Raw genomic sequence first — 12,516 nt, forward strand, 5'->3', positions numbered from 1 at the left:
CGTCCCTTGCCTGGGCAACGTACTTTATACCAAGTGCAAAAAACATTGTTATTCGTTTACTTGACCATGGCTCCATGCTTTCTCCGTGAAAGTATGATCTTGGGTCTTAAAAGAGACAAGTTTCCTTTTGCCAAACGCCACGATGAAACGATTACTTCCACTTGCTACAATGGTTCAAAGTTACGTCACACGCGGTGTGCGCACAGTATTGAAAGTCCTAAATCTTTTTCAAGTTTATCATTAACAACAACAAAGCCGCTTCAAATTCTTCATTCTTGACCATTTTCGTTCGTTTTTGATCTAATACAACCTCAATATCGTTTCTCTATTCTATCGAGAAAATAATTTGTAGCGTCCTTCACGTGAAAAGTAAATTTGCATGTCCGAAAATATCGCGGAGTTTGGAACCAGCCATAAAGAAAATAAAGTAACAGCACTGTGACCAGCTCGTGCTTTTCACGTGATTACACGAAACCCTCACTTGATATTTAAAATATTCCCCACTGACGCAAACCAATTATCAGAGAAGGTCGTCTGTTAATATTCAATTAGGACAAGTTCACATACAAAAAACCCTTCAAGAGCCAAGCGCCTGTGGTGTAAGGAACGGGGCAGACTTTGATCAAGCAAATCGTACGCATCTTGCTTTCAATAAGGCAGTTTATTTACAACTTGTATCGGTGTAAGAGTGTTAAAAAAAAAAGTATAACTTAAATTTTCATATTTTTTACATGTACCTATGTGTAGTTAAGTACAATTTTACTTCAATGGAAAGGGACCGAAATAATTTAAACGTATGAAATTCCTGCAAAGTTCAAAATGAGGGGTACACAACATGTAAGTCCAATTTTGTCTTAAATGTGTTAAATCAGTTGGTTTTTTTCTTTACCTAAAATAAATACTTAATATGAAATTATGGACACATCTTACCTAATAGTTTTCAAGGCAGTTACATATTTAAAACCTACATTTCAAATACAACCTTGAGCAACTTCAACTTTTTTAAAACTGATAATTACTTCATTAGCTGATTTTACATTTATTTCTTTACTTCACTAACGCCAATATGGACAGCCTGCACAAAAACTCAACCTGCAGAACTAAATAAACTGGTTTTCCTATATACAGCAAATATATTAAACTCTTCTATGTAGCAGCACAGGCCATGCCAACCAAAAAAATCTTTTAAGGGCCCTTAATGTCAATGGACAAGTTCCATTTTTTTTAATTGATTTCCGACAAACATAAAACAAAATCATCACAAACATACTACCTAATTGTCATGATCCTGCATGGGAGGCTAACCAGACTAAATTAACACAACTATCATAACTTAGATTTAGGAGGAATTTCCCTATGCATGGTTCAAAATTTAAGTCATCTTTGGTGTGACCAGGTTGTTCTTAAAAAGACTGATCGTAGTTGCATCAATTTTGTACAAATGTTTATTATATTGATAAAAGGAAGTCTCCTCACTTATTTCACTATCCAAACTTGACTTGGCATCCATCTTTGTGGTTTCCTTATGTGGATGGTACATAGCCCACAGTCAGAGGCCACCTCCTCTCTCTACCTTCAACTGTTATGCAATCATGAATGCACTGACTGTGTACCAGTGGGTAATGTTGCTGTACTCACAGTTGACACTGGCATTACCATACTTGGTAAAGAGTTACTTGTTATTTGCAGAGGCTGTTGTGTGCCATTAGATGCTGGCTGTTGCATAGTGGCAACCTGGTTCAGTTTATTCATTTCCAACTGCCATCCCGGAACTTTCTTGGCTGTCATATGTCTTCTTGCATGTTTCGTCAAATGATCTGACCTCATAAAACGCCTTCCACAGAGGGGACAAGCAAAACGCTTTTCTCCAGTATGAGTCCGTCTATGTCTTGCAAGTTCATCAGATCTTGCAAAGCGTCTGTCACAGTTTTCCCAAGTGCAAGGAAAAGGTTTCTCACCTACAAAGTAAACAAAATAGACCCAAATTAAAAGGGATTGAAATGTTTCATTTAAAGCTAAATATTACAAAAACTCAGGGTACATTACTGTAAAAATGTCCGCCATGTTATCAAGAATTCTGAAATTGAACACCAAGCGCAATAACAAAGACCCACTGACAGTGTTACATAACTAGAAAAAAAAAACTGAGGACCACACTATTCAGCAAAAAAATCTTATTTGATATCAAAGGTTCAAGAAAAACCTTCCTTGAGACAGTTTTAATTATCTTTAAAGTGAAAATAAGAATCAATTAAGGGTTTGCAGTTTTCGCACGCTCTTACATAATAATGCATCGCACACTGCAATTTCACGTGATCAGCTGGTGGGTGTATAGCAGGCAGGACAAAGGTGTGTGTGGGCAAGACATGTCAATGCCAATACGAAAGAAATTCCGTGATGTCAGAAAATCAAAACCTGTTGGTTAGTATCCATATAACTGGGAGTATTATCAAACACAGAAAACTCTGGATGATAAAAAGGATGATCTCATTTTTTTTCCTTTTGCCTTAAAACGATGACTTTCAATAAATACCTGTGTGCGTCCTCATATGAGCTTTCAAATGGGAACTTTTAAAGTAAGTTTTGCCACAGTTTTCAAACGAACAAACGTGATTTCTTCTACGACTGGTCTGATTCTTTCCACTCTCGGTTTCTTGTTGATTTTGTCCTTGAAATTGGGGAAGAAGTCCTGCTTGAGTGACGACAAAATTTCTCTGCTGTAACTGTGAAATGTTGCTTACTCCCGTGGTAGTTCCGTTTGTGGTGGCTACAGGGCAAAGTACAACTACAGCACCAGCTGGTAGATTCGGTCCGCCATTTGCGAGCAGAACTTGATTCATATTTACGCTGTTTGGGAAAACTTTTAAAGGCAAAGTAGACATTGTTGCTGAAGGTGCAGCTGTAGTAGAAATCGCGCCTAGTGTAACATTTCCCGAAGTGGGAGAGCAAAGTCCAGAGTTGCCACGAGGAATTCCAAACTCGGCTGTTTCTTGAACTCTGTTGTTTTCATGCTGTAAAAAAAAAATGGAGGAAATCGGTTAGTGGACTGAATAAGATAAAATGTAGAAATTAAAGAGGGATTCCTAACCAGGAATAACACTGCATAGAGATTTACTTTAAGTTAAGGAAATAAATGTGTTCACCTTTTCTGGTTCGTCCTCAACGGAAGTCGCGCTACTTAACGAAGCGCTCGACGAATTTCTGCTTATAGAAGACAGCCCAGAGTCAGGACTCGGAGTATTCCTTTCTGGAATATGAGGCGACCATTGACTCATAGCAAGGAGAGACTGAACTGCATCCAAGTCGACATTCTCACTCGTTTCGCTTTGACAACCTTCACCATCCGAATGCACGGAATTCGTGTCCTCCTGATGTGAACACAAAAGAGCGTAAAAAAAAATTAGTCACTGGATAACTGAGCATATCTAAGCATCCGAACTGATTTCACTTACTTCCATCTCTTTAGACGGCGACGAAGGCGTTGAAGGAGGAGACATAGGAAGAGCGTACATGACTCACCGATAATCGTGTAAAAACTCTGCTGATGACTAAAAGCGTAGGGGATTTTTGTTATCGTTTTCTGATGATTGAACTTAGATCAGCACGAAGATCATGCAGTACAGAGGGCGTTTGGGGGGTTGGACCAATCACATAACACTTCCGGCGCGGTGAACCAATCAGAGCGCTACCTTCATGTGAAAAGCGCGTGAATTGAACCGTTCTCACGTGTAGTAAGAGACTAAAAACGAACTTTGTCCCGCCAAACGAACAGGGTTTGTTTACTTCTGCCAAGGCCAAAATAGTAAGCACGTGATCAGTTTTGGTCAGGTGTAGACGATTTGTCTTTTTTCGTGACAACATTAACCGAACGACCATTGTCTTTTCTGAAGAATCACGCACAGGTTCACACGTCTCAGGCAGAATACTTTTCTTGTCACGTTTATCATCTCATGTAATGTTTTCAATTTTCTTGCGAGCGACGAAAACCATCTCGTGAGTCGACATTAAGAACAGCCTCGCCTATACAAAGGCGTTGTTTTAAGGCCAAACCTATCTCTTAGATCATTTCTAAATTACTGAAAATAGGGCGCCGCCCGAATTTAAACACTATGAAGCAAATCATAAGGTTATATTACAAAAACTTTAAGTGATAAGTTTTTCTGTCGAACGTGGAAATGCGGACAGTGAGATTAAACCGAGCTCTAAAATTACTTGAGAGCCTCGTCAAATTGAATTTCATTAGGCACGTTTCAACTACGCATATCTACGGAGCGCTTTTCCTTCTATTAAAATACTCACAAGCAAACCGTCAACATTCTGTCAAAAGCGAATGGAACTGATTTAACCCGGTTCGCTGTATTTGTTGCCTTTGTTTGTTCCCTTTACCTTCTAATTTGACTTGGGTGTCGTGTTGATTTTTTTAGGAGAAATAGCGTGTTGATCATACCGTCAAATAACGTGCCTTACATCAGGAACTATTAAAAAGGAAGAAGAAAAGTTTGTCGAGTGATTCCCGATTATTTAGCTGCTTAATCATTTGCCAATCCCTCGTTTCTTACGTAATATGCATTTTTCCTTATTTTACTAAGGAAGAGTAGTTTTGCACTCGAAAAAGAATTGCACAAGCTTCGCTGTAGGACACAAGACTAATTATAGTCATATTTCCACGGACTTACTAAAGAAGGTAATCTCCGCTTTGTTTGTGTCGACGAGTCAACTTATTCCAGAAGCTTTAGATTTAGTTTTCTTTTCTACATTACCTTGGAACGCGTTTAGTAGACTAAATGTCAAAGACTGGGATGTGTCTCAACGAATCTCTGCGAATTTCCGTTCATCAGTTTATGATAATTTTTGTCACGGATCGCACTTTGTATACAATTTATGAATCAGTGTATTCCATCCAAGTGATGAATGCCTGGCATGTTTCGTTCATTTTTTCTTTTCGTTTTCATCTTTTAAGTTAAATAATGATTGATGCATAGTTATATAACGCTTGAGCAGTTTTGTTTTTGAAATCTGTTAATTAACAAGTTATAGAGTAAAGATGGAAATTAATTCCCCTTAGATCACCTTCAAAACAATTGATCTTTTGAGTCATGGTTTGCAATGTCAGCATCATCTCTCGTCCTGACATGTGTTTGATCAGTTTCGAAGCCACTTACTTAGAAAACATAGAGTTTTGATATAGGCCCGCAACATGGTTCGAATACTTCCGCTTTCTATTTTGAACATCAATTTTTGAAATGCAGCATAAGCCTTGGAATGAACTTCAACTTACCTCTGGCTCTGAATATTCCTGCCGTTCAGTAATTGGTATAACAGTGTGCGCATTGCAAATCGTTACATTTCGTTTTTTTCGACCTTTGTCACTCGGGCCTCCGTTCATACTGCTGAGACCAAGTTCTTTATTAAAGAAGCAATGCGCAGTGTTCTCCAGCAGGAATTTGTCTCAGCTGTCCGTGAGCTGTTTTCGTTTAGACTTGCGGTAAAATGAAACAGTTAAAGGTCGTTGAAGGCGGGGTCAAGGCAGGGAAGGGGTGTGAACATGAACAGCATGAAACGCTGTCCAGTGTACGCGTTGCTACCATCGCCTTCAGCTTACTGACTGAACGAATTGCTTAAAATTCATTATTAAAATCGGAAATTATGATTTTCGGGGGAAAATATTGGGAGAGCTCCATCAAGAAGAGAAACAGCTCGGTTTTCTCTATGTCGGTGCACGTGTCCAGAGTCCACTAACCATTCTAAAACAACTAGTGGAAATCTCGAGCGTTCATTGGTCGAGAACCATCTTCAATGAGAACACGAGGACTCGTGCGACGTCATATCACGCTATGAACACGGGTTCAACTCGAGTCCTTTTTGTACTTTGATCGAATTATATTAGCCTGGCTTTGTCGGATTTTTTCAAGGGAGTCTTGCGTCATGTTTAACTATTGCAATCACTACGTCCATCTGAAATCCTAACGTCTGTGGTATTTTTCGAATGTTTATAACTGTGAACAAGTGTAAGTGTGGACAAATATGAGACAAAGAGGAAACACTGACCACCCAGCTTTTTGTGCTATTTGCTGAATGTGTTTATGAAAGGAATTATTTGAATTCACATGTGCGGTGGCCAAATTAAATAATGAGGTAATCTTTCTAGAAAATACAGTACTCTAACTGACTTGCGTTGAGAAATGACGAGAAAATTGAACGCAGATGAAGTTTAAAATTCAAACCTGAATTTCTCGCGTCATCAGTTTAATTTGCGTATTCCACGGAATATAAGAAATACCCTTCACTTAGTGGTACTTTATTTGCTAGTGTATACTGAGACAGACCAAAGACGTTACGTAAATATAAACTTCTTTGGAATATCATCGTATCCTACGGCGCCCGAGGAAATCCGACGGCGCCTCGATAATTTCTGATTCAATTTCGTCTTCTTGGAGAGCACGATCATTCGCATTCCGGGTTCTCTTTAATTCACACACTTTTCCAAAATGTGGAAGTTCTAGTTATAGAGGCTGGCATGGGTTAGGCATACGGTCCTCTCTCGCAGAAGACCACACAACACGTGACTGTTGGGAGCTTATATGTGGGTTGGTGGGATGATTGGTGTAGGTACTCCTCATTTCCTACTTCTTACGTCATTCTCTGTGATTGTAACGGGGGCTGCGGACTGTGACGACACATTGTAGATGGTCACTGTACTTTGACCCAGAGCTAGTCAAATGGTCAAGGCATGTTTTAATCTTCTATGTATCTCGGAAGGGCTGCCGGGTTCTCTAAGTACAAGTAGGCACGTGTAGTTTCGTAATTTCATGAGCTCTTACGTCACCGTTGTAAATTGTGGTATTTCCAGTATGTGCATCAGTGATAATCGGGCGTTTTCCTCAACGCAACAGATATCTAGCGGACCGTACCTAAGCGCAGACATACTGAGATCTTTTAAGCACAGAGAGATACGATAAAGCATGCGAGCTAAACGGACCAGGCGGGTCTGATATCCTTTGACCACGAGTGTGGAGAAACTTGACAGTCGCATCAAATGACCCGTCCATTCCGGGGACACAGCACACTTTGGTCAAACGAAACAAAAAATTTCAGCCATAATAACCTTTGTATCTATTACATTCAATGATGGGACACCTCTAAACGAATACGTTTTCTAAATATTGAGAGTCACCTAAACAAGCGAATGATTCATTGTAAAAAGTACATTCGTACTTATATTTGACCGGCCGCCATGTGTGTAGCACGAAACATCAAATCAAAATAAGGTCCAACATAGCGTCCCTTTATTGTTGTTGGAAAAACTTTGTCCACTCAGCTATGTCGACCTCATCACAGAAAGAACTCCAGCAGAGTGCAGTCGATACGTTGCAATCCACATCAGGACAGCGTGAGAAAAAGAATTATTGTTGTCGTAATTAACCTCAAAGAATAAACACAATATTTTTGTGATATTAGATATGAAGCGTGTGCCAGTCTCCGATGTTGTTTACAGACAAAGTGTTAAGTATTTTCTCGTACAAGGGTCAAACATGCAGGCTTTTTTAGCATGATGTACCTGCGGAAACTATGAACATCCTCTTTTTCTCAGTTTTCTACTTTATACTAGTCCGGAAAAAGTCAGTGAAAAATAACCAAATAAATAAATTGTCGCTGCTCAAGTACTGGAGGTTAAAAGTGTGTAATCGGCATAAGCGGCGACTATTTTTATATAAACATTTTTTTCTTTTCGCGCTGACCGCCATCATAACCTGCGCTTTTCGTTGTATGGGGCTCAATCTCAAGTTTGTCCCGGTGACATGGGAAAGAAACGTGATGTAAGAAAGTGCAGGTGTTCGGTAGACAGGCCGTTATTTGTTGGAGCTAAGTTCTTGTTTCCTCTGATCGAAGTTAAAGTCATTCAATTTTCCGGTCACTTGGTACAAAACAGAACTCAACAGAGCACGACAGATCGAGTAAAATTCAATATCCTGAATGAAGAAAAAAAAGCACAAATTACTTGCAATTATAGCGCCCACTCATATGACCCGTCGAAATTGGAAGCAATAGCATTTTACAAATTTTCGATAAATTGCCACAGCCCTACCACTAGGATTTTAAGAGCTATCATTCTGACATTTGTTGCTTGAGGACAAGTAATCCTTGCGTTTTAAATTTATTTTTATGAAAATCTTTAGATTTAAAAGGCCTTACTGAGCAAGCTAGTGCTGAACAGTGTTTCAAAAGCTATGCCATTAGATATAATTAAGTTGGGAGCAGATGTCTTTAGATACAAGCAGCCAAAATGTAGTTATTGAAAGGTATTGATACATTCTCGGTAAATTTCATGTGGGCCAAAGAAACTAGTGTCATTTTGTTAATTACATCGCAAACTTGGTTGATTTGCTCTTTTCCGGTCTGTTGACCTGCTCGTTCTGCTAAAACAGTTTCGGTTTAGTTACTAAGACATGTAGAGCCATAAAATGCAAAGAGAAACAAATCAGAAGGAAATTTCAAATTATCGGCAATAGACGATTTCTTGGATGACGTCTTTTTTGTAAGGTAAGGTTTAAATGTCATTGTCCCTGTAATGAATCTCTTATTTCAATTTTCGTGTTCAAGGCATTTTTTTTTTTTTATCTAAAGGTTTTTTTGATAGATGTACTTTGCAGTTTTTCAGCTAACCCTCTATGTGCTGTATCTGTCCAAACGGCATCCTTAGTGTCAGACATAGCAATAATCATTCGAGAAGCAAAACGTTCTTTCTTAATAGGTTTGAGCTTTCCTTTGAGTTCGTCCATCTATCGTCAACTAGACAAATGAAATTTTATCCAGTAAAAGAAAAAAACCTCTGAATCTCGGGCTGACTCTTCTTTATCTCTAAGTTACCCATATTTTTTTTTCTAAGAGCATCTACTGAGCTGGTGCGTTGCAAGTGGTATAAACCACTCCTCCTCTTAGTTTGTATACGGCGGTTTAGCCTTGCTCCTCGCCAGTTTTTCCTTCCAACAGCATCAATTTTCTGATGCGAATTACAAATGTCATCTCGATTAAAGCACTTTCCTCCTGACACAAATCCCAAAAAGGCATGACTAACGAGCTGAAATTAAGGCCGATATCTTTTCCAAAGAGTGGCCAATACCCGAAGCCGCGAATTCATTCAAATACCAGCTTTTTTAAAGAGACTATATAGCATTGTCTGAGAAAGAAAATTGCATTGAAGCATTACGCCGGTTTGGTTTGATGTAAATATGAGATATTACCGCTTGTCAAACCAAACATACGTTCAGTTCTACTCACCGCTTTTCGTATTTGTGAATTGGAAAGTTTTGCTGTGTAATTTAATTATCCTAGACGACACAACACCACCAGCCTCTTTAGCCTTTCAGATCCGCAAAAGCCTGATCGAATCTTTGGATTAACCGTATATCACCTTTCTTGAGTCTTCTTGTAAATGGTCTGGAGAAACTGAGCGAAGTCCCCGTGAATCAGTATCACTCAGCGATGCACAGCTAAGACATAGAGTCCAAATTAGAGAAATCAAAAGGAAATAGGGTGCATTTATTGCTTTGAGCTGATTAAGGGCAAAAAACAAATGTCGGTTTGTCATCAATCGAATCTTTTCTTAAGTTTTCTTGATCGGTAGAAATGTCGTGGTAATGTCGTTGCCCTGCCCCGTGATTTCTCAAGATAAATAGTGTTGTGAAATTTCCAGATAACGATTTTCTTGGAGCTTGCGCTTGACTTTTGACTATAACGCTCAGGGTTATCAGATATAAAAGCTGGCTTCTGATTTCGAGGCCGTAAACAGAAAACGAACAAATAGAAAACAACTGTACCAGGTGAGCTAAGATGGAACTCAAACATTACAAGCAGAGTGTAATTTAGCAGTTCTCCGTGCAAATACTTCCACTGAATTCAGTTTCAGTAGTAGCTTTCAGTGCCGACTGAAAAATAGACTGCCGATAAATAGAGGACAGGTCAACTAAGTTATGAATAGAATAAGGAAATGAACCTTTCAGTTCGTCGATGTTAAGTAAATACATTGATCTACCCATTTCTCGATCGGTTCACTCAGAGGTCTAACAAATATGAAGTCATTTTACCGAATCCTGTTAGGTTTGCAACGATCGCGGCTTTCAAAGACTGATCATCACAGTTGAAAAATTTCGCGGATTTGCTAAAGCGCTAAGACTCGACCAAGACATTATCAAGACCTCAGATTAATGCACAACTTAGAGGAACTGATTTTGTTTTTGTTGTTGTTTTATCGTTATAATATGTTTATTTTTCGGAGAATGATCTTTCTGTCGAATCAAGTGAAACGTACTATTGCAAAAAAACCATGGCACATGAAACTTAACGCTACAAGAATATTCAATAATAATATGACTTGCCGGATATTCACTAATTTTGCGCTTAAAGAGTCATTCAATAAAAAGAGTACCTAAATAAACATGTTTTCATCAGCCCAGCGATGGCTTAGACGAATTAATTTCAAGCTGTTTTCTAGGAACTTTTTCAAGTTTCCGATAACTTTATGATCGTTCCCTATATTCAAAGTATCCTTTTCTTACTTTACTTCCAAACTGTATAAAAACCTGATCTTAGAAATGAATTGTTGCAGAGAACCAACTCTCTAAATTCCATATAATTTGGATATATCAACAAAGTTGAAATGGTAAATTGGCCACCGTAACGATTACAAAAGCTGACGTTTCGAGCGTTAGCCCTTCGACGAAGGGCTAACGCTCGAAACGTCAGCTTTTGTAATCGTTACGGTGGCCAATTTATCATTTCAACTTTATTGATATATCCAAATTATTTCGTTACCCCCACCGACGCAGCCCCAAATAGTTTCTTTACAAACTATCAGCCTTTATTCATCTCTAAATTCCAATTCGACAGGGGATTTGAATAACTGCCTCAACTTGTCCACTGCTGAATCCGATTAATAACTAAGTTTAACATTTCTAGAGAAACGTCTCTTTTCAACCCCAATTTCTTCCTCGTAGTCTAGGCTATGAACCCCTTTTCTTTTCTTTTATATCTCAATATTAGTCTTAAAGCGTTGGTCAATCCCATTTCACTCACTTTTCAATGCTGGTACTGCTTATTTCCCAGCAGCTAGTGGAACAGTTTACACGATGCTTTAATTATATTCTGGAAACTCTTTGAAGCTACTGATTCAAAACAGTTTTTCATAGAAGGAAGAACAACGTTAAACTGTGAGCGAATTTAAGGTAACTGCCTGAACAAAGTCATTTTAACCTCTGTAAAGGTAAAGTGCGGTTTTAAGCTAATTTAATAAGTTGCCTCAATCCTTGTTTTGATCCCAAATTGAGAAAAAAAAAGCTGCGTGAATTGTTCGTCTTCATGTAAACTTCAATGAAAAGTGGGTGTTTAGGGTGATTCCTGCGGAGATACTCAGCTGTAAACACAACTGAAACATCACTTTCAGGCAGTGTAAAAAATGAGCAAAAACACTCAACAGTTAAAACCGGTTGCACATTTTCAGGTTGATATCTGTCGAGCTCAATTAGCGTGAGAACACCAGGACAACGTGGTTTTGCAAAATGAATGAAGCCGACTAAAAAGCTACTCCTTCCTTTTGTTCACGGCAAAGTTGACCTACTCTATCGTAACTTACGATATCATCGCCTTTCTTACAGTTTCAAAGCAATGAACAAGTAAGCTCTAAAATAATCATCTTTAATTTGATAACAACTTTAAAATGCCCTTTTCACGCCGTTTGCAACTATATGCGCTTTTCTATTGCAAACCATCTGTTAAAATGGATCTTTGTTAACTAGAATTGTTTATTTAATATTATTACATTCAGTTATTCCAATTAGTTCATTCGACTTAAAAGTAACGGTTTGAGGGCAATAAATGTTTTTGGCAACGAGAGCTAAATTATAAAACTGAAGTTCAACCAGTTCTAGAAATTTCTGTGTAGTTCAAGAGATTTTTTTTAATTCAAACAATCTTCGATGCCTAATGTAGATTTACTTCAGGCCTCCCTTCTTTCAACGGATCTAGAATTAAGCATGGATGCAGTTTGAGGCGGTCCTTAAACTCTTGTTCTACCTTGATCTATTGTCAAAGTTTGTTGTTTTTGTCGTATTAGATGATCAACCCTCATCCTTCACAGCACAGACAGGTGTTCTATTGTTTTTATATAAAAAGCAAATAAAGTGATCTGAATTCGCCTCTCATGGATCCAATTTGTATGGGAAGCTACAACCCAGTGGAAGTCCGGAATAAATATAACTTGAATGATATTTCCTTGGGTTTTCCGGTGCCCGATATTAAACTGCTATATCGGTTTGGTGTTTGCCTACGCTCTGTAAATATTCTCTTTTTGTTTTGAAGAAAAGTCGGTGGGAAAACTGCAATGAAGAAGTTTTCCCACCAGCAAACTTTTCGAAGGTAATTTCTTTGTTACAAGAAGAGAGACTCCAATGAAAAACAAGATGGTGGCTTCCAGTCAACTCACGAAAAAAAAAAATTAAAATACAATAAATCAAAAGTGAA

General features: G+C 38.4%; 1 protein-coding gene across 2 annotated transcripts; it reads right to left on the reverse strand.

Moving 5' to 3' along the window:
* Positions 1-642: 642 nt before the first annotated feature.
* On the reverse strand, positions 643-5,712 carry LOC111334672 (uncharacterized). 2 transcript variants are annotated; one of them, XM_022940482.2, is made up of 4 exons: positions 5,279-5,712; positions 3,144-3,368; positions 2,534-3,011; positions 643-1,958 (listed from the first exon to the last, which is right to left on the reverse strand). In XM_022940482.2, the coding sequence occupies exons 1-4, from the start codon at positions 5,384-5,386 to the stop codon at positions 1,591-1,593; spliced, it is 1,179 nt and encodes a 392-aa protein (XP_022796217.1). In that variant the 5' UTR covers positions 5,387-5,712; the 3' UTR covers positions 643-1,590. The 2 variants fall into 2 exon arrangements, with proteins under 2 accessions (XP_022796217.1, XP_022796218.1); XM_022940483.2 differs by lacking the exon at positions 5,279-5,712 and adding an exon at positions 3,453-3,631.
* Positions 5,713-12,516: the final 6,804 nt, after the last annotated feature.

Source organism: Stylophora pistillata, chromosome 13 (genome assembly GCF_964205215.1).
Source record: "Stylophora pistillata chromosome 13, jaStyPist1.2, whole genome shotgun sequence".
NCBI lineage: Eukaryota > Metazoa > Cnidaria > Anthozoa > Scleractinia > Pocilloporidae > Stylophora > Stylophora pistillata.

Coding starts and splice junctions, on each gene's coding strand:
- LOC111334672 (XM_022940482.2), bottom strand. CDS start 5,386: ATGAACGGAGGCCCGAGTGACAAAGGTCGAAAAAAACGAAATGTAACG. Junction 3,012..3,143: donor TTGAGGACGAACCAGAAAAG/GTGAACACATTT, acceptor TTTTTTTTACAG/CATGAAAACAACAGAGTTCA. Junction 1,959..2,533: donor TCATATGAGGACGCACACAG/GTATTTATTGAA, acceptor TTTACTTTGTAG/GTGAGAAACCTTTTCCTTGC.